Here is a 21,046-nt window from a genome sequence, read left to right on the forward strand (position 1 = left end):
GCCTTCCGTCCTGGGTTGGTGGGAGCAGTTGTCAGCTACACAAATGACTCACAGAGGCACGCTATGTCTTGGATAATTTGACATGGGTGGAGGATATGCTGGAGAACAAAAGTGAGGACTTGTCAATAAAACACCAAGCTAGTCCCATGATGATACTTTCTGTGAATCACTTCAGTGTATAACGTGAACTGGGAGATTCATACACTCTATTTAAAAATAGGTATCTTTTCCTCTCGTGCTTTTCTGACCATCTCTATTAACCTTGTGTTAGCATTGTCACTATTAACCACGTTTACACTTTTGCCAAGATACATTAATGAAGCCTTGCAGTTCCCCCAGTTTCCAGAAAGGATTGCCCATGTCAGGAAGACAAAATCTTTGTTAGCCACAGATGCGGCCAAAGTAGCCCTGAATGTGGTCTTACCCAAATGCCAACCGAGGAGGAATTGCAGCTCAATGTCCCTTGGACTGATGCATGCGAGTACCAAACAAGGCTGTTTCCAGGCTGGTAGCTCCTCCTGCCACTTCCAGCACCAGTTCATTGGGGTCCACTGAGTGTGAAATCCACCTCTCCGCCTAACAACAGCACAATGCATCATTTGAGTCATTTTTAAGGGATGACATGGTTCATAAGCTTCGTGTTGCCCTCTGTACAGGAGTGAATTTTACTCTTAATGCAAATGGTGTTTAAATGCAATATTTTAAGACTAATATTCCGTATAGACACAGTGTCTGATTCATGCCAACTCAAGGGGTAATATGAATGCTTAGTATTGTTTAACCAGCTCCCAAGGACTGAATAAAACTCTCAGATGAAAGATGTGACCTTCAGAGAGCATGGAATTACTTTTTCTTTTCATCTAAAAGATAATTTATCTAATACTTTTCTCCTCATTGAAGACATAGGCTCGCTGCACTGAAATCTGTTTACAAATGTTCTTTCTCCATTAAATTGATTTTCTGAGTATAGATAGGCAGTGTTTTCTGGAACTAATTTAAATTCCCCTCTAATTAATATTCAAGACCAAAATATGTTATCTTTGCATGACTGTGAAAGTAATTATTTTTTTTTTTTTTTTTTTTTAACTAGCCGTTAACCAACATGAAATGTATCATTTCTTTGCCTCTTTTAGACTATGATTGAAGGAGCCATAACTACAGAAGAATCATTTTCGGTTATGTACACACCATTTGTGACAGAAGTCAAGGCTGACAAAATAAACAAGATAAAGGACTTGTTTGCTGAAAAGCACCCTGATTACACGGAGCACATATATACAGGTAACAGCAGATTTCACATGCTCTTAAGCACCGTATACCATTTGTGTGTGTGGCTGACAAAAAGAGTTTGAGAGAGTCTGGAGCGTGAGCCTTTGTATTTCTACACTTCTGGGAGCGAAAATTAACTTCTAAGATGTGCTCTATGATTGTACACGGTTTAGGTAATGAAATCAGTACTTAGGCAAAGCACAGACTTTACACTGAAAATCCCCATAAAGATATTTTTATCCATGAAGCCTCATGTTTCAGTTGTTGAATTTCATTATTGCAACTAATCTTCTATTCAAAGGCAGACTTGCAGTGTATTGTGGTGACAGCGAGACCCTGGTTCATTCCCATCTCTGTGGATGTCCATCAGTCCCTGATGGTCATCCCTGCAGCAGGGCCTTCGCTTGCCAAAAATATCCTCCCTTCTCTGAGCACTAATGGACTGACCACCACCTGTGAGAGCATCTTAGCTGCAGGGATGGGACTAGATAGCCAGATTTCCTTTACCCTGTTGGACACAAGTAGGATCCAGAGTGAACAAAGGCTTTGCAGAGCCCATTGTCTTCTCCCGGTAGGCTGAACTCAAATAGCATCTCCTGGAGTAAACAGACACTTAAATTCTAATGACCACAGCCTTATTTCAAGAGGAATGGGCCTGACATTTTGGCAAAAGAGAGGCAGGGGGAATAAAAGGCATTTCTTACTATCATTAACCTGGTGACTTGGACCATAGTTGACCCTGATAATGCTTGGCTTTGAGTTGGTGATTGAGAAACGTAAAGGGAAAAGTACATTTCTCAGGTCAGGTTCTGGAAAGCCTCTATCTGCGTGTCACAAACTCAAGGTGCAGCTCATCTCCAGCAGGGTGGTCCGAAAGGCTGAGATGCTGCCCGCTCCCTGGGAGAGTTACACCCGGGTCAGAGATGGTGGCTCATCAGGGGTGACGCAGCACTGCTGAGCCCCAGCACTCTGCACGTAAATAAGGCTTCCAAAAGAAAACGCATTGTGTCTTTGGGGAGAAAAAGAAAATCCATTTAAAAACACAAATAGGAATTAGGAAATGAGGAAAAAAAGAAAATCCATTTGAAAAACACAAATAGGAATTAGGAAACCAAGTGTTTACCACAAAACTGTGCAAATATTTAACACGAGTAAACTTGTTTATTTGGTTTTGTTTTGCTTTAGGAAACCGGTGTAAAACTAGATCGTGTTTTGCAAGTTGCAGACCACCCATGTATTGGGTTTCTGGCAGTAGCTTTGGGGATGTTCGAAGAGGGAAAATGAGGACTTATCTATCACAGAGCTTGTAAAATCCCTGTCGACCGTTTACTTGCTGATGTGACTTTGCGGAGAATTTCCTGGGACAAAAGTACTGGCATTAAAAGAAGCATAAAATAAAACTCCCTGAATCAGGTTTTTAAAAAAAGATAAATTCATATTTCACATAACCCCCTCAATTTACAGCCAGGGTGAGACTTGCAGGAGCACATAAGCAGCAAAAGTGTGCAAGTGTTGCACTGAAACTCACTTTGTGTTCATAAATCACTGAATGACTCTGAAAGTGTCACCATTTTTCTTACTCCTCCTAATAAGGAAAAGAAGTGAGGGAAAAAAAAAAAAAAAAGAGGTAAAAGATCCCAGTCCTAGAGTACTTTAGTCAATTATAAAACAGATTGAATAGAGCCAGTTCTGCCTTCAAATATGTTTGTTTACAAAAATCCATCATTTAAAAGAATTGCTTCAATTTTACACAAGTATCTCTGACTTCAGGCTCTGGGATCACTGAAGTTTTAAGGAATGAAAAGAAATAGATCGCCAAGAAAAAACAGTATATGTATCAGGGTTTTGAGAGCGCAGTGGTGTGAGAGGTCTCACGCAGGTGGGACTTTTCCCAACCTCCCTCCTTTCTGTCCTGGAAACTCTCTCAAACACAGCAGACACGGCTCCTTTTCCTACACTTGATGCTGAGATAAGTCACAACGGTGTCGGGTGAAGTCAACCGAAGCAGTAGGTTTTACTCAACTTATCTATTCAGATTTGACCTAAAAGCACACTGCTCACCAAAAAAAACCATCACAAGCAACAAGCTTAGCTCATTGTCAGTGTGGTGCCACTGAGCATTCGACCTGCAGGTCTGTATCCATCTCACACAGGTGAAATTAAAAAAATGAGCTAAGCCCCATTTCAACAGTGGGTGTGAAACACCAGACGTCTCACGAACAAGTTATTTTAAATAACCTTCCTATTCTGTAACAATCATCTGTCCAATTTTAGACCAAGTTCTGCTAGAGTGTAAGGACTGAATTGATTTCAAAGTTTTCCTTATTGCTGAGGAAAAGGAGCAGACACACATTTAAATCCAAGTCTGCAATGCCGTTTGGTGCAAAATTGAGAATCCGTCAGAAGCAGAACATGCTGCAAGGGAAATATCAGGTCCACTCGCTTTGATTTATATAGGGGTAAGTCCGGCGAGCTCTGAGTGGGGTTCGCCATTTGTCACTGTGACCGCACAGCCTGGCATCTTAAAAGCAGAGCTCGCTGAAAACAGAGCGCTCCTTTGTGAAAGGTGACACTGACATTCAATCTAGGTTTATTTTTTGCAGGGGAAGGGGAGGGAGGAAAGGACTGGTCTGGGTCCCTAAGCAAAGGTGGTTTATACGATTGCTCTGAGCATCTGTCCTCGCCGAGGTCAGGGCAGACCGACCTAGTTGATACACGGGTTTTTTGGCAGCGGCAGTCACAAACTCTGGCCGAGCCACAGCACAGGCTGTCACATGCTGGGTGGATCGGAAAGGACGTGCAGGAAGCCTGGGGTTATGGCGGTGGTGATGGTAAAAGCACAGATCTGTAGGAAATCAAACCTAATAAATTCAGGGGACAACAAAACAGCTTCTTTTGCAGTTAAAAGATCAGGATGTTATGCTACTGAAGTGTTGAGTTATTAATGCTTTGGATGATCAGCACTGAAAAGTGCACAAGTGGGAAGAACATGTTTTATCTTACGCATCAGCAAAATTTAAGCTGTTCATGCAAAAGGTTGCAAATTCTGGAATTTCAAAACCCAGCTGTAGCTGGATGGGTTGGTTTGGTCACCTCTGTTTTGGCAAGCTTTCTGGATTACATTTCACTCCTCCTTAGATTTCCTATATTTTTCCTCAAAAGAAATAACTTCCCTTGCAACTGAAGAGAAACCTGACATTATTGTCGTTATTTTCCTTTCCGCATTCCAGATCCTCATGGAGTTCACATCTTGCCACAGACGGCTGACTGGCCGTCCCTGCCTCCCCAGCAGTACTTACTGACTCTGGGCTTCAGAAACAAACATATTGGAAAAACCTTGGAAAGGTGGTCGAGGAGAAAACTGCCAATCTTTTCAGGTACGCCAACCTGCTTAATAGCTGTGATAGCTCAGGGGTGACCTCCGTGGTCCTTGCTAAGTGAGAGGGGTTGGGGGGTTTCTCAGGACCTATTTCGCTGTGTCTGCAGCCCTGACTGTCCAGACAGCTCTCCCCATCCTCCTCTCTCCTCCTCCAGTTTACCCATCATCTTGCTAGATCCTCTACGGAAAAATGTATATGAATAAACACAGTATATGGTTTTGTGATTTCATTCCCTAGACCAGAAAGCACCTTTCAGTCCTCTTACGACAGAAGAAACAAAAAGATACTGGGATAACACTGGGAAAAAGATCATTCCAGTAATGAATTTTATAAGAAGCACCAAATTAACTGTGAGTATGAAAAAAATCACTTTCTGGTGTGTAGTGCTTTCGGCGGCAGAAGCCTCTGTGTGTGAATGACGTGTGCTTTTTGGTGGGTAATTCATTCTGCACGTGCTCCTCCTGTGTCCAGAAATGCTCAGTAAATTGCATTAGGAACAGAGTTCAAATAGGGTTTAGATACTTTTGAAAAGTAGCCCTAATTATTTAACAGTGTACGCAGTTTATTTAAAATCACTTTGCATGCCATTTTCTCAAATCTTTATGGCCTATTATATCCCTACTTCACATAACCGCCAAAACTACTCGCTCTCTTTAATACTCATAGTATAGTGCACGTATCGCCAGGATCTCTATCAAGAGTTAATAATTGCTACTTGAAGCATTTCTAGTGATTTAGATCCTGATCCCTATGTAGTGAAGTATGTGAAATAACCTTCAAATCTGTTACAACCATATTGAAGGTATATTAGTTAATTCTACTCCATACTTTCTGCAATAATGTACACAGCTTTTTAGCACCATGGCTTTTGATTAGCACAAAAGGTCAAAAATCAAATTTGCATGTAGACTAGACTGTTTTAATGCAATTCTTAAATTATTCTCCTGAAAATAAGTAGAAGAAGCCTCTCCTCCCCAGATTGTAAATGCTAATGTTAACGCTTTTTCCCTAGCAATAACAGTTTTTCAGTTTTCTGTATGTTGAGGGAATCAGAGCCGTTTCCTCGTCAGGGGTGTCTTAGCAAATCACAGGATTTATATTCTTAGGTTTTGATACCAGATAGGAGCTTGACAAAAACTGCTACTTAGCAACCCCTAGCAAGGAAGAAACATTAGCTAGATATTTGGGGAAGCTATATCTCCTTTACTCTCAGAGAGCAGCTGCTGAAACAACAGTAAGTGCTTGAACTCACATGCTTAGTGGGAGGTAAAGGTGCTTAGTGCTTCACCAAATGGGTGCTCATAAAGCATCTGCATCGGAGCGAGGCAGGTGGAGCAGGCTGAGGGCAGACATCCCCAAGGAAACACACGGCTGCTTCTTTCCAGTCCTTTCCTGAAGCCACGTGCTATTGGCTTCGGATGACCAAAACCCCAAGTTATTGATGCGCAGGCTAATAGAAGTGGCATCTTTGGGAAAGTGAAATATCTGTTATTGCTGTGTGCATTGCACTTTGAACAGTTAAGAAGCTGGAAGTATAAACAGACAGTGGGTTGGGTACTGTGTGCAGAATAAAACTCTGGTGTTTCTGAAAGCCTCGGTAACACTGTTATTTTTTTTTATTATTATTTTTTTCTTGGCTGCATAGTTCTCTATTTGGGTATAACATAGAGCTTTAGAGGTGAGAGTCCTCTACATACTTCTAAAGAGTATCAGGAGGAGAAAAAACTTTGAAATCTGTTTTCCTTTGGATTCTCTGTAACTAGCCTATTCTGTAAATGAATTTGGAGGAACAGGACCACATGGCTCAAGCAGAGATACACGGTTCAAGCAGAGACACATGGTATTTTGTATCCACGGTATAGGAAAAGAAATCAAACTGGGCATGTAAGAGATGAGAGCAGAGTGGTGTGTTAGGATTGCTCAAGCCAGTCCCCACGAGCTGTATGAATTTACCCTGCTCCTACACAACAATATTTTCTACCAGCTCTAGACCTCACCTTGTACATTGAAGTGTTCTTGCTGAAACAGAAGAGGGCTCCCAAAAACACAGGGTGAAATCCCAGCACCGCTGAAGTCAGCAGCAAAGTTGCCTTTTTATCAAGGAGATCAGCATAGCATCTACGTGGTTTGGGCAAGGTCTACCCAAGTGCCACCTCCAGCCGCAGCAAGAACGGGACAGGAGGTCTGAATCGTGGTCCTGTAGATTTATAACCAGCCACCGGCGGGTCAGTGTGGGAGTTTTAACGGAGATGGGGAAAGCCCCAAGATAGAGCAAATTATCACTAAGTTAGAACAAACAGCTGCCAATTCCACATCCATTATCAGTAGAAACATACTCACTTTCCCTTCAGCTTTCATAGCGTTGAATGGTCCAGGCAAGACAGAACCTCTGACCCAAGAGCGACTGACAAAGGCAGTTATACCTGATAATACAGATGATAGGCACAGGGCCAGAACTGCTCAGCTACTGGTGATCAAAATCTCTTTATGGGCCTGGCAGAGATTTGGCCACTTTTGCTTCCTTGAAAGTATTCCAAAATTTTCTTCAAGCTAGAAATATGATTCCATCGTATTTCCGTCACACACCAACTACATTAAAAACTTCTGCAAGACAAACTTCAGATATAGACTCTGGCTTTACAACTTACTTTAAGATGATAAAAGAATATATTTGGTTTTTAATAGAACATTCATTTCTGCCACCTTCTTCATTTACAGATGCAAATGTACAATCCAGAATGCTTGTCCTAATCAGATTAATTTTTTTTATTTTTTTATTTTTTTTACAAAAAACATCTCAGTACTGAAGCGGAGCTTATTAAACCATGACAACACTTAACATAAGTCAATTCTGCCACCTCAGTTTTGCAGCTACACAACCTAGAGTTAATTATATGATTTATACACTCACCACTGTTGGTAAGACGTGAAGTTAAAGGTTAAAAAAGCAGAGCATTTTCTATTGGCCCCCCTTCTTCATAAAGAACAGCCAGTCCCATTTAAATCAAGGGGACATTTGTGCATTGTAAAACAAGAAGCATTTGAGAAAGAATGTCACAGTCTGGTCCCCACACAGCATCTGCTGCTGCTGGTGGGAAAATGCCATAAACCTCATCTGCCCACAAACACAGACCAGGATCTGCCCAGAAACACACACTCTGACACAAAGGTTATTTTATTTGCCTTAAAAAATATAGATGTGAGGCTTTCAGCTGCTCGTATTCCAGGCAAGACTACCAGCGCTGACAAGTGGTTATTCTATCAAGTGATTTCACTGGGGCAATTGCTGCTGCTTTGTACACACCCAGTTTGCCTTTCTCCTGCTGCAGTCCCATGTCGATGGCACATGATGCTGCTTAACAGGAGAAACAGTGGCCAGAGGGCCCTATTAGACTGCTCATATTATAAAGGTGAGCAAAACCTACCATATGATTCACAGCGTGGTGCGTACATTTACAGATCCCACCGTTTTGTTGTCTATTTTTTAAGTAGAGGGAAAGTGTTTACTACATACAGATTTCAGCATACACATTTTCTGGAGGATACCAAGGGCATTAAAGAAACATTATGATGGATTTTTTCCACTTGTTATTGCAATACACTACAGAGCTGCTTGCAAGGCATAACTTCATTCAGATTTTGAGCTGAAAAATAGTGGTAAAGACTCCACAATAGAAAAGAAGAACTACTGGGAGGCATTCCAGACTTTTGCAAAGCGGCGCTCTTAAAGCTGAGAGTTAAACATGCCACACGTATTGGATATGACAGATCCTGCTTTAAATCCAGGCTGACCAGCCACTTCGCTTTTCTTTTTCTTTAGCACTCAGCAATTAAACTTTGTTTATAAATAGATGTGGCATAAGGGATGACTCCTTTCCTGAGTATAAAGAAAAACAAAAAGCGGGGCTATCATCCCAAAATTCTCAATACATGAAAGGACACATGATTCACTCCTCTCACATGCTCTCCAGCTCCTTTTTGCAACAAAAGCCGGTCCTATCTTTGCTCTGGTTGATAGTGCTGGGTATTTAGCAATAGCAAGTAAGCTCAGTCCAGAACAGGCTGATCTGCTTTTTGTAGGTGCTTTTTCATCCTGAGGTCAGAAGAATGAGGATGTCACAGGGCTGATCCTTGGGCATCAGGACTTTATTTCTCTCCTAGAAGGGAGGTCTTCAAAGATGCCTCTGGCGATAAACACCTTTTGGGGGGTTTTTGGTTGGTTGGTTTCTTAGTTTAAAGGGAATTCGTGCGGCAAAATGTTTTGTGGGGAAAGCTGTCTCTTGGGAGGGCCCCTGCCTCAGGCAAGACTGCCCATTACAAATAAAGTCCTCAAGAGAAATTCCATCAATTGCTCATATTTACTTTTTTCTTTAAATTCTCCTTAGAATACCAGACAATAGGGGTGAGGCCCATCCAGAAAGTAACAGCATCATAATTTAACCATTTGTTGTCTTAATACGTTACTGAAGTTCTAACCAGGATGCAACTGTGACTCCGCGTAACACATTTGTTGGTCCCTTTACTACCTGATTCCTCAAATGTGTACCTCTTCTCTTTGTTAAAGAAGCCAACTCTTTTCCACTGAAGTCTCCATTTAAGTTTCCTGTTATACTTAACCTTCCCTGTGCCTACCTGAGCTGGTTTCATCTTCGTCTGATTGCTTGGCCACTTTATTATGTTTTTTACTGCAGCTTAGTAGCCCCTTGAATTCTGCTATAGCTCATGTAATTCTCATCATGTGGTTCAGCTCCCCGTGGAATATTTTCTCCTGCCAGAAGCAGTTATTTACTTTCTCTTTCTGCGTTTTTCATTGTCACTGAAACGCCACCTCTGACAACGTTCAACCTCCTCTAATCCCTTTAAAAAAAAACCCTGCTGTCGGTTATTTATTTATTTACTTCCAACCTACTATAAACTTAAATAGCATTGCTGTGTCCACAGAGTGCATGTTGGCACAGATGCCCCATTTGTTTCCCATAGTTAGGTGGCATGGTCTCATATTTTTCTGGAGAGTCAAGCAGAGAAAAAATTGTTTTCTTTTTGCCTTTACTTTCTCAATCATCGGAGAATGCCCCCCAGCAGACACAGCATGATGTGAGAGGATTTTTACCTGCTTTCTTAGCTGATGACTCAATATTCTCTTAGTGCTTACACAAAAAGGTTTTGGGTGGATTTCAAGAATAGCAGGGAAAAACCTTTTGCTGCGTCTAAAATGTTGTAAGACTATTTCATGTTGATAAGAGCCCTCTTTCTCATTAACTGATTGCTGCTTCTTATTTTAATGCACACAGCTCTACCTGGGGACACAGCTATCTGGCTTTCAAACACCGATGATCCGATGGAGATGGGGCTCCATTTTGTTCCCTGCTTTAGTGCCATGCTAACTAGACTGTGTCAGACTTACAATTTCACATATCAGAGATCACAGAAATCTTTTTTTCTTGCTGATGTGTCCTACTAATACTAGGTCAGGTCCTCAGAAATGGACTCTTCAAGTGATAAAAATAGTTTGTAAGAAGGTTGTCCTGGACTCCCTTCTTAGAGGTGGGTCAACAGAAGTTCATGAGAAAGTAGGCTTAGAAGGGCTCTCCTCACTCCTCAATTCAAATCACCTGCTATTATATACCTTTGTGTCACATAATATCCTATTCATAAATTGAGTAATCCATCTTAGAACTAGTTAGGCTTTCTGCCTTTTCTACTCTTGCTGAAACACACTGCAGACCTTCAACCTGAATTTTAAGAAGCCTAATTGCCACCCCGGTCTTATTTGAACCTATTTATACACAATGGTCCTTCTGTTATCATTGTCTTTTATCTCTCCTTCCCTTTTCAGTTGTTTTCTCTCTTTGGAATTTAGCCCTGCATTATGTTTATTGAGAAGAATAATAATCCGTTGGCATTTTCACTAATAGACTAATCAAACCACGCTTCTCTCAAAAGAGGTATCTCCTACTGGCTGGCTTCTCTGCTCCATGATGCCTGGGTTTAAATTAACCTCTCCAAACACAGCTGACTGGAGCTATCTGCAATACTCCAGAGAACTGCTGACCAGAGCCCCTTTTCCCTGTGCGGTGCCTGATTCTCTCCTGCAGCTAATGGAAATACCAGCTCATTGGCTCAGCTCTTTCTTTTTCGGTTGCTTTCATATCTGGAGCTCCCAGATTATAGCTGCATTCCTGCCATTAGTGTCCAACGCATCATCTTTTTATACGATTTTACAATTATTTTAGGTCTTATATTAAAAGGGATAAAATTAACTGTAACAGAATTATTTGTATTTTTCTAGAGTTAGAAGAAAACTAAGGGTTTTTTCCATTATTGTTCTCAGAAAATGTATAGAAAACAAAACCAGCACTGTTATTAAATTCTTAGACTAGATACAAGAACTATGTTGATAGCCATTTTGATAACACTTGGTGCACAATCAGCATGCCACCATATGTAACTGCCAGAACAAAGGTCTGCTAAAAATACTGGAAGTGGTTTTGAAAATTGATGCCAGTTCTTGGAATTTCAGGCACTTAAATACATTCAAAACCCCGATTAGATGAATAGAAATTTCACTCTAAAGGGCTGAGCATTCAGATATGCCACGGCTACATCTCGTCGGGAATCTGGGCCAAATTGCTTTTGAAAATCTCGGTAGGGTGCTTATTTGCATTTTTGGCATCAGAATAGTTTTGAAAATACGGTGGCAAGGCTGCCATCCATCAAACACTTCAGCAGGTGCTGAGATTTTATGCAAGCATTTGGCTGAGTTTCTGTATTCACGTGCTTAAAAATTTACCATGTGCCTAGCTGCCTGGAGGATCAGAGACCACCTCTGCAAGTTTTAGTCCCTCAAGGTTATATATTTGAAAACTATGGATTTGCCTAGTCTGCAAACAAACCATAAGCTGACACACTGCACGGTTTCCTCAACCTCTTCACTGAAACTTTAAAAGCAATCCATAAAAGTCAGATAATATTTAACAGAGGGGATTATGGAAAAGCCATTTCCAAATGAGAAAATTGCATTCGTGTTTGTAATCTGCTGTCTCCCCTTCACATATATTATGACTACATGTTTATTTTTCTAGTACTACTAGAGAGATTGTGGAAACAAAGTCCTCTTTTTTCCCCCTCTATACAGATCATCAGCAGCATTATCTTAAAGGTGCTGGATGTCATATTGCTTATAGCATTACCAGCACAAATATATACGATGATAAGCCTCAAGGCAAAGAACTGTAAGGATAAGTGTGTTTTCTGCACCTCTCCTCTAACCCACTTGCTTTTGCTGAGAAAACAGGACAATCTCTGTGCGTGTTCACGTGGGATAGAGAAGTTGCATTACGCCAGCCTCCTCGGCCGTTTGCAGAGAGTGGAGGAACAGTCCCAAGTGATTAATCAAGCGATGGCTGAGCTAGCAACCGTTCCCTACCTGCAGGACATCAGTCAGCAGGATGCCAAACTGGTACGTTTTTATTTCTAACACTTGTTTTGGCCTTTAGAGGCAGGGAGCCAGGGAAGGAAGGGTTGGGGCAGAGCACTGCACTGCAATTTGCTCTGGAAGTCTTTCTTTTTTTTCTTTAATGTGCGGACCTGAAGTAGTTTTAAAATCCTACTGCAGTGCCTTGTCAGAGGAGGTGCTAATCACCTGCAAGGATGACTTTTATAGAACCAGCATGACTCATCTGTAGGCATATTTTTAAAACCTCTTCTTTTCCCCCAAACGTCCCCAAATCAGTCTGGGAAAATGATTGCAATTATTCACATCGTGCTACTTTAAGATATCTAACATCAGAAGACACCTGCTTCTAGGCCGAATCTAGTTAAAGCTGAGGAGAGGGGGGAAAGGAGAGAAAATATTTTCTTTCCTGACTCCATTTACGACTTGCTCCCTGTCTCTGGAAAAAAAAAAAAAAACACCAAAAACACAAACCAAAAAAAACCCAAAAAAACCCCCACATCTACTTGCGATGCTTTTGTTTTCCCTTTGTGAAACAAAGGGTGGTAACGCTAGCAAGGCTGTTGCAAGACTGGAGTCATTAACAGCTTGATAGTATATCAATAACCTGCAATCAGAAAGTACCCTATGGTTATTCTTCCATCAGGCTGTTGGGTTTTCTGATGGGGGAGGGAGGAAGCTCATGTACATGCAAATTTTAAGCATTTCATTCTAGAAGAGAAAAAAAAAAGTCCCTCCACAGTCCCTGCATTTAAATGCAGTCCAATTTTGATGATCCAACTTCGGTTCACTAAAAACTCTTGGTTTTCCCAAAGCCGGTCCCTTGACATTTGTTTGCAGTCCTGCAAAGCTCCTAAGCTCTGTAGAATTAAAGCTTCACAGCAGCTTGCTTTAGGGAAGACGAGCAGCGGCCTGCAACTGCAGGAGGTGGTTGCCAGACTTTGAAGTCTGGGCTTGAGATAAGGGGAAACGACATTGCAAAGAAACTGTGTTATTAAAAGTCATTCTCCTTTTGATGCAAGTTTTCTAGTATTAAACTTCAGCAGGCCCACATTTCAAGGCTGACTAAAGGGTCTTGAGTTATTGGTACGTATTTCAGTGATGGGTTTTTCTCCAGGGTACGATATTTTCAGTACATCACACGTTAGGCACAGGCTATTACACTGTTGCCTGTATCTTGTCATGTAGTAATCATAAGTTTGACCTCCCTGGAAAGCTTTTTGGGGGAGGCTCTAGGCCACCCGAGACAAAGGTCTTCAGTCTCTTAGGGGTAGGACTGGGCAGAACGAGGGTCTGTGCTGGGAGGTTTAAGTGACAGGTTGTAAATCTTTCAACGAAACACATACGCTTTGTTTACTAAGCCCAAGGTAAAAATGTTTTTTTAAAAGAATAAAGGCAGAAAATCTCTACCAGCTATCCCATCCAGAGCATTAAAATGTATTAATTCAGCATTCACTTATTTTTCTTTGTCCTGTCATCCTCCTGTAAAATATATCTGTAGCCTGTGTGTACAAATGGAGGCTCAGATGCTTTGTAGCTGGAATATTTCAGTAAACTTTAGGCCCCGCAGTGTTACGGCACAAGACTGCAAGCAAGAACTTGTCGAGTGGCTTCACCAGGGAACGATTAATGGGCTTTGCCTTTCCTGGTGGCGTCAGCCCGCAGGGCACCCGCTCCTCTTGTGCCACATCCCATTCTGTGCGTCACGCGCAGAACATTGCTGCCCATCGTTGGGTCTGCACATCCAAACCAGACAGGGAGCGAGCGAAAGACCCTCATTTGCTCAGCCTACCTGTCATCTTCCTTATTGCACTGGGGTCCAGGCAGGATGAAACGTTTGCAGGACTGGGCTGTACTGGTGCGCTTCAGCAGCCCTCAATGGATGCTACAGAGGAAGCCCCCCAATGCCTACGGGGTCAGAATCACAGCACCCATGCTGACTCCATGTGCTTCTCACTCTTCAAGTGTTGTTTCTAAGAGATATCTAAATTTTTCCGTGAAGAAAACTGAGCTGGCCAAATTCTAATCTCACTTGTACTAATGAAAATTTAAATGACCTCCTCTGAGGTCATTTTGGATTTACATTGGTAAAACTGAGATAAGACTTTATGACCAAGCAAGGCAGTTAAATTGTGTGAGTTGTTAGAAAATGCTAAAGATGCCAAATGTTTATCATCACATACGGTATAAGTTGTATAAAGTTTAAAACACACTGAATTTATAATAGTGCAATTTACACTGATACAGCAAGAATCCCAGAGGCATTTCAATTATAAACTCTTCTGTGTAAATGTCTTTCTGTAACTAAATAAATAGAATCCTAATCTATGGCACAGAGAACCTCAACTGAGGCCTTTTTAGATCAGTATTTATTCACAGACCCTGGGAAAATAAAGATTTCAGTTAGCTTGTATAGTTGAATATAAGTGGGAGAAAACCCTGAAGAAAATCTTTCTGAGGTTTATGATTTCAATGTCACTATATTTCTACATCATAAATCAAGATGAAAGCTTGTTAAAAAAGCAGAAACCTATTTCAATTTAAAATCAAATGAGGATAAGATACTTTAAAAAATGCAGCATTTTTCCTTGGAGGGGATTTTCCCAAAAAGACCAGCTTTGGGAGAATGACTGTGGTTTGCCAACTGCCCGCACTTGTAGCGTGCACATTTTCTCTGCCAATAGAGCTGGTGAAAAACTTTGGGTGATAAAAAAAAAAAATAAACCAAAGCACATGCTGGGCACTTTTCACTGGCATATATCAATATCAGTGAAAATTTAATTGGCAAAATTTCTTATTTTACTTTTTTCCCTAAGCAGTGAGGTCCCCAGCTTGGTTGGGCTAACGGAGCAGCCCCTTGGAGGTGACAGACCGATGTCCTGGTGCCTGTCCCGGCAGGTGCTGTTTCACCAGCTCGTCACAGAGAATCACTCCAAGAAAAGCCATGGCGAAAGCCACCCCTTCCCCTGACCGTTTGACGCAGGATCTGTGCTTTGCCCGTTCTGCCCTTAATACCCTTAATCTCTGGGCTGTGTCTGTTCAGGATTCATAGAAGGAGATTATCTGTCATAAAAGTATTGTGATGGAAAATTTCTGACAGGTTCTTGACTCTTTTCACATTAAAGTCAGAGGCAGAAATTTGCAGTTTTGTTTTTCATGAATACTGATGCATGACTTGATTTAAAAAAAAAAGTTTTCATCAAATGTTTGGACTGATAAGAGTCAACTTAATGGCTGCACAAGCACAGAGAAAGCAGGCTGGAACCAACCATGGCAAATTTATCTAGAGATTCAAAAGAAGATTCCTGCATCCTTTATCCAGTGTTGGGACACAGACAAAGAATTTTAATTTCAAAAACCTGAATGCAAAGGTAAACTTGAAGAAATACAGATCTGCTCCTTGAATCTCAAGGCAGCATTTTTATATCTTGCATAGATGACCCTAAACACTGATCTCTGCAGTTTCATCACCTTACCTACTCATATTAGACTTCTGCCTGCCTAGGTACAGAAAGAAGAGACAATTTCTCTATGAATGCTTATGCTTGTACTATCCAATTACTTGTAATGAGTAACAAATTTGGGAAGAGACATCAAAAACTATTGTTTGGGTTCACTTCAACCAGCTAAATGTTTTGGAATAGACTTAATAGAGCACAGCAATATGACAGATATTATAGACAAGTTTCTCTCCATTTGTTCCTAAACGCGGATGCTAATGGCTGCTCGCAGGAGGACACCCTGGGTCCGACCCTTGTCTCTCTGTTACTGAATTCAGAGCAACTGAAACATTTTCAAGTGTTTGGGAAGGGGCAGGATGAGGCAATGCTATGATGAACCTGGAAGGGTGTTGGATTGAGGCAATACTACAACTAACCTGAATTTTCGCCTTCCCTCTAACACTGAGGACTGATTAGCAAGTATTTTCCTACAGCTTCTTTTTATAGTTTACACTAGAAATTGTCGGCCTCGTTTTTATGCTCTGTTATGCTGAATGATGGGGAGAAGGGATGGTTTGCCAAAGAAAAAGGATAGTAAAAGCAGGGAAAATGAGCTAGATACTTCCAGCTACAGTAAAAGCATCTCAGCTTTAGTGTTGTCCTCTTCTGAGGTTTTACATGCTGCCTTAAATTATGATACATTAGCCTTGGGAGAAAATACTAAAAAGCATTCATGTACGACACAGAATATCCCAGACAGCTAAAGAATGAATTATGGAGCCTTTATTCTTTACAACCCAAGTCTTCCTTTACTAAGTATAAACATTTACTGCATTAAAACGTATAGGCTTAAATACAAATTTTCCAGAGGATTTTTTCCCATTGTTAAGTATTTTATATCCACAATAATACAGCGTAATGGCTGAAGCAAAGATGAGGTGGCAGTGTTCATTGTGTGAAAAATGAGTAATAAAATCATCAGCGTACAAATGATTTTTTAATTAGGTTTTAATCTGTGTATTTAGAGAAGTTATTTCTGTGTGAATTGCACACTGATAATTTTTATCTTGGTGCCACAGCTGCAGTCGCTAATGGCAGATGCCATGGACACCCTTGAAGGAAGAAATAGTGATAACGGACGTGTGTGGAATGAAATTCAGAAGGTAAAAACCTGCAGCAAAGGGCAGAAGAGTATATTGTTCCTTGGGGAGTAAATGTCCACCTGAGTCATATCTGTTCAAAAGGTAGAAAAGAAAGTAGGTGCCATTTGAAAGCTGACTGTGTGCCTTGAACTCTGTTATTGCTCAGGCACTAGCCACAAATACATAATTATTATTTGCCTTAGCCCCTACGGTTGATCTTTGTCCATGCTAATAGTCTCATGTGGTTATCTAATGCAAAAAGAAAAGGAAAAAAAAAAACCCACCTGAATAGCTTATTTTGGGCTGATAATTATATTTCTCTTCCATCTTTGTCATATGGGGTAGTGTGCTAATTGAAGGAGGGGGGGAGTTGTTAGGGAATAAAATTCAGCCCAACAAATTAGGTCCCTTAGTGGAGCTCAGATGAGGCTTTGGTGATGTGGGAGGTAAGAGACATGTAAATGCCTTTCTGGAGTCTCTGCACAGCAACCGGTCAGCTTGATTCTTACGAGATTTGTGAAATGCAGGGAACCTTGTGCCGGTTCTCTGTACAGATGAATCTGACCCGACGTAATGAATAATAGGTCGGGCTGGGATGTAATAGGATCATTATATCAAAATCTTACATTCTTTTACAAAGTCTTTGAAACCAAAGCAAATCACAGCTCTGGGCATTCAACACCGTTGACGTGCGGCCAGTTGTGAGGGAAAGGATAGCAACACGTCACCAGGAAGGGAAGATGTCACTAATGGTTCAGAGCATTGGCCTTACCCTACGTCTTACGGATCTGTCAGATCCAGACGGACACACGCTCGCTCGGGGTTGCGGCCGCGGTGGGAGGCTGGAGAACAGAAGGTTTGAATTGCTGCACTGGCGGGACTTGAAATTGTCCCTCTTTGGTATTTGGGGATTACAGATGGATCTCAGGGAAGATACTGAAAACCCAAACCCTGGCTGCCCTGGGTCCGTGTTACCAGGGGAAGCAAATAAGACAGAGAGGTCTGAAACAAATCACAGGGGTGGAGGGTCAAGGCACTTTCAGAGTCCACATATCCAAGTGATTTGAATTAAAACTTCAGAAGGCATCTCCTCGGAGAGAAAGTCTGTGTAGGTGTATTGCCTCAGTTAGCTGTCAGATCAGTGGCTCTTCATAAACTTTCCCAAGTACAGAATGTTTTCAGAAAGTAACCTACACCTAAATGCCCAAAATTATAGTCAGTCTGGGTTTCATCTTTCAAACGCTCGTGAGGCAAAACAAAGGATAAATATTCATACCGTTTTCACATTACGCCAGGATAGTCTCTAAATCTCTCACACCTGCCCACAGATCATATGAGAACCTTTTGCAACACAAATGCTACTCATGATATGAATTATATATATTTATACAATTACATATTTCCTTCCTGCCATGTATAATAAACACTGATAACAAGATGAATGCAAAGAGTCAATGATATATTTACAAAAGCCTATTTTCCGTACTTCTCTAGCACTTATCCTTCCCTTTTGCAGACAACAGACTGAAATATCAAAGGCAGTTTTCGAAAGGTTTTTCCAAAAGTCAGGATTTTAATCCACAGTTAAGTGTTTGAATAATCAGCCTGATTTTCACAAATATGAGCAACCACAGGTCAGAGGTTGTTGAAAAGGGATCATGGCTGAAAGTTAAACCAAGTACACAGATATCTAAATATTTATTACAGGGTCATTAAAAGTTTATTGGTGGTACCAAAAAGATTCCCACGTATTTCAACAGACACTGGCTAGTATTTCATTGTAAATTCAAGAAAACAGTTTTCTTTCAGTGTATTCATATGTATGTATGTACATCCTTTATATTTCTCTGGATATTTTTACTGTCCGTATAATCTTAATGGAAGTCAAGCTACCATTTAAAAATGGACTGGTATCCCATATTATGCCATATAAGTCTCTGCATAATTCAATATTCAGGACTAAAATTTACTGAATCCATGAAAATCTGCTCTCTGCCATTTTAAAATTTGATGCTTTAAAACTTGTTTGCGTTCTGAACACAGTTTTACATTTCATTTTTGACAATTCAAATAACTATTTGATTTGAGGCATCTTGTTCCAAGAGGAACTCACTGTTTCATAATAGAAAAATATTTTTCTATATTATATCAGAACAAAAAACTGTAAACATCATCAAATATTTCTTTTCTACTTTACTTTTTCCCAAAATTTAATTTCAGCATGTTCTTAGAAAAAAAATCCCTTTTAGACAGGAACACATTCAGGGAGCTTGGGGGTTTTTTGTTGGTTTGTTTTTGTGTTTGTTTGTGGGTTGTTTTTTTTTTTTCCAATCAGCACTAATTAAGAATGTTACGCTAGGTGAAAGAACTCTAATATATTACTAGGAAGGAGGATTAAATCTGATGATTAAAAATTGGTGTGGTGTGGATTACCTCATGTCACTTGTGCTAGAACCATTTCAAAAAGTTCAGTATTTCTCCTTTCAACCATCGCATGACGCGCTTACAGGAGCCTACAAAGAACCTTCACATAGATCTAGTTACAAGGTAGTTATTTGTATTTTTGCTATTGAATTAATTTACATATATTGGAAAACGAAAAAGAACATAAAGGAGTTTATACAATCGGCTATAAACGCAAGACTCTGGAAAGCTGACAGCTATGTTACCACCAAGGAAGTTTGGCTTTTGCGACAGAAACAGCTGTTGCACCTAATGAAAGCACTCAAAATTTTTCTCTAATGCAGCAGAATTATAGCAATGCCTATTTTCCAAACGGTTAAAGGGTCTGTCAGAATTGCCATTACAAACCACTGTTTTCAGAGTTTTATATGCTAGAGTCAGCCATAAAAAATTCATTCAGGCTGAAATCTAACACAGAAGGGCACAAAGCCTGACACCCAAACACTTTTCCTTTTGTCACAGTGGAGGGCTTATCAAATTAGTCTGAAATTAATCTGGGCAATTTTGAATTTACAGGATAGACAAAGTAGTAATATATGTGTAGCTTCAAGTGTTTTGGGTGCTGTGCTGCTCATCCAATTCACTTACAAATTTATGTGTGTAAGTGAACTAATTTATCAAATGGGCTAATTATTTTTGGAAGCTTTAAATACAAAGAAGTGAAAAATGACCTCGTAATTAGCTGGACAAAAGAGAACATCACTGCAGAGAAGATGCCTTTCTTGGTATTACCAGGCTACGGACTCTCCAGCCACAAGGAGAGCTGACCCAGGAGAGCCTACCTTACCTTGGGAGATTAAGAAACATCCTCCCACAGAGGCTTTACCCACATACTAGATATCCCCAAAGAATGCCTCGGAGGCAGAAAAAATGGGCCAGGTCAGTCTCCCCAAATCCCTATTCTCCAGGATTTTACCAACACTTTTCCTTGCGTTGCCCTGGATGAAATGTGAGCTTTGTATTAGCAATTTGGGGAAACAGACACCTTTCAAGCAATTAACAGAGCGACTGAGTCCCAGTCTACTTCAGGAACGTGGGAATTCCTAAAAAGAATTTTTACCACCTTCCTTCTTTTTATAGTTGTCAGAAATTCCCAAACTGAACTTACTGGCGGCCAGACTGCTGGGCTGACAGAGGATTCAAGGCACCATACTAGGGCTTCAGAATTTTTTATTTAGTTACTGGCTCTGTCCAAATTGTGTTATAGATTGACTCGTGAAGGTACTTAAATGTCACACCATCAGCATTTCATGAGAACAGACTTCTCTGAAGCCACCCTTATGAATGGGAAGCCCTCCTAAAGCACTCAATAGGAAATGCTGTGGGAAAGAGCATCAAACCTCCTCTTTTAAAGAGGCTTAAGTCTTCACCAGCAAACAGAGATAGAAATGTATTTTTGCTTGCTAGACTTTAAAGTATAAATTAACTTAATTCAAAGTAGTATTTTAACAAGACTGACTTAGCCGAGCGGTTTGAACAATGACCTCTGATACACAAGGCTCAGGAGGAAGGAACAGGAAACTTCCAAGAGAGATTGAGCGGAATTAACCTGATAATTTGACTCAGTCCCACAGGACTCAGTCCAGCAACTGCATCTTAAGCAAGCAGAGGCACTACCATAATAGCCAGGTCTGGCCATTATTGACTAGTTACTTTGCTAACAGAGTAACATATGATGTAAGTGAAATCTGCTGTGAACATGAATGCTGGGACCAGCAGTAAAGCTTGGCCCTTGGTAACTCAAGGAACCAGGTCTCTGCATGGCCATTGCAGGATGCTGTAGCAGCTACAGACAGGCAGAGGGGTTTAGAGAATCTCAGGTACATAAAACGGCAGGAAGGCTCGTCCTTTCCTCTACAGAGCCTTTGCTTCTCTGCAGTCTTGTAACAGAAAAAAAAT

At 40.8% G+C, this 21,046-nt stretch overlaps 1 protein-coding gene across 1 annotated transcript in view; it reads left to right on the top strand.

The window, feature by feature from the left end:
• The window catches only part of SPATA16 (spermatogenesis associated 16), a 79,462-nt gene that overhangs the window by 49,080 nt on the left and 9,336 nt on the right, over positions 1–21,046 (top strand). Inside the window, exons 5-9 of the mRNA XM_075761542.1 lie at positions 1,134–1,281; positions 4,500–4,646; positions 4,887–4,999; positions 11,944–12,108; positions 16,622–16,705. Coding sequence (XP_075617657.1) covers positions 1,134–1,281; positions 4,500–4,646; positions 4,887–4,999; positions 11,944–12,108; positions 16,622–16,705 — 657 coding nt within the window. The remainder of the gene's footprint in view (positions 1–1,133; positions 1,282–4,499; positions 4,647–4,886; positions 5,000–11,943; positions 12,109–16,621; positions 16,706–21,046) is intronic.

The sequence above is a fragment of the Balearica regulorum genome, chromosome 9 (assembly GCF_011004875.1).
Source record: "Balearica regulorum gibbericeps isolate bBalReg1 chromosome 9, bBalReg1.pri, whole genome shotgun sequence".
In the NCBI taxonomy this organism is placed as follows: domain Eukaryota; kingdom Metazoa; phylum Chordata; class Aves; order Gruiformes; family Gruidae; genus Balearica; species Balearica regulorum.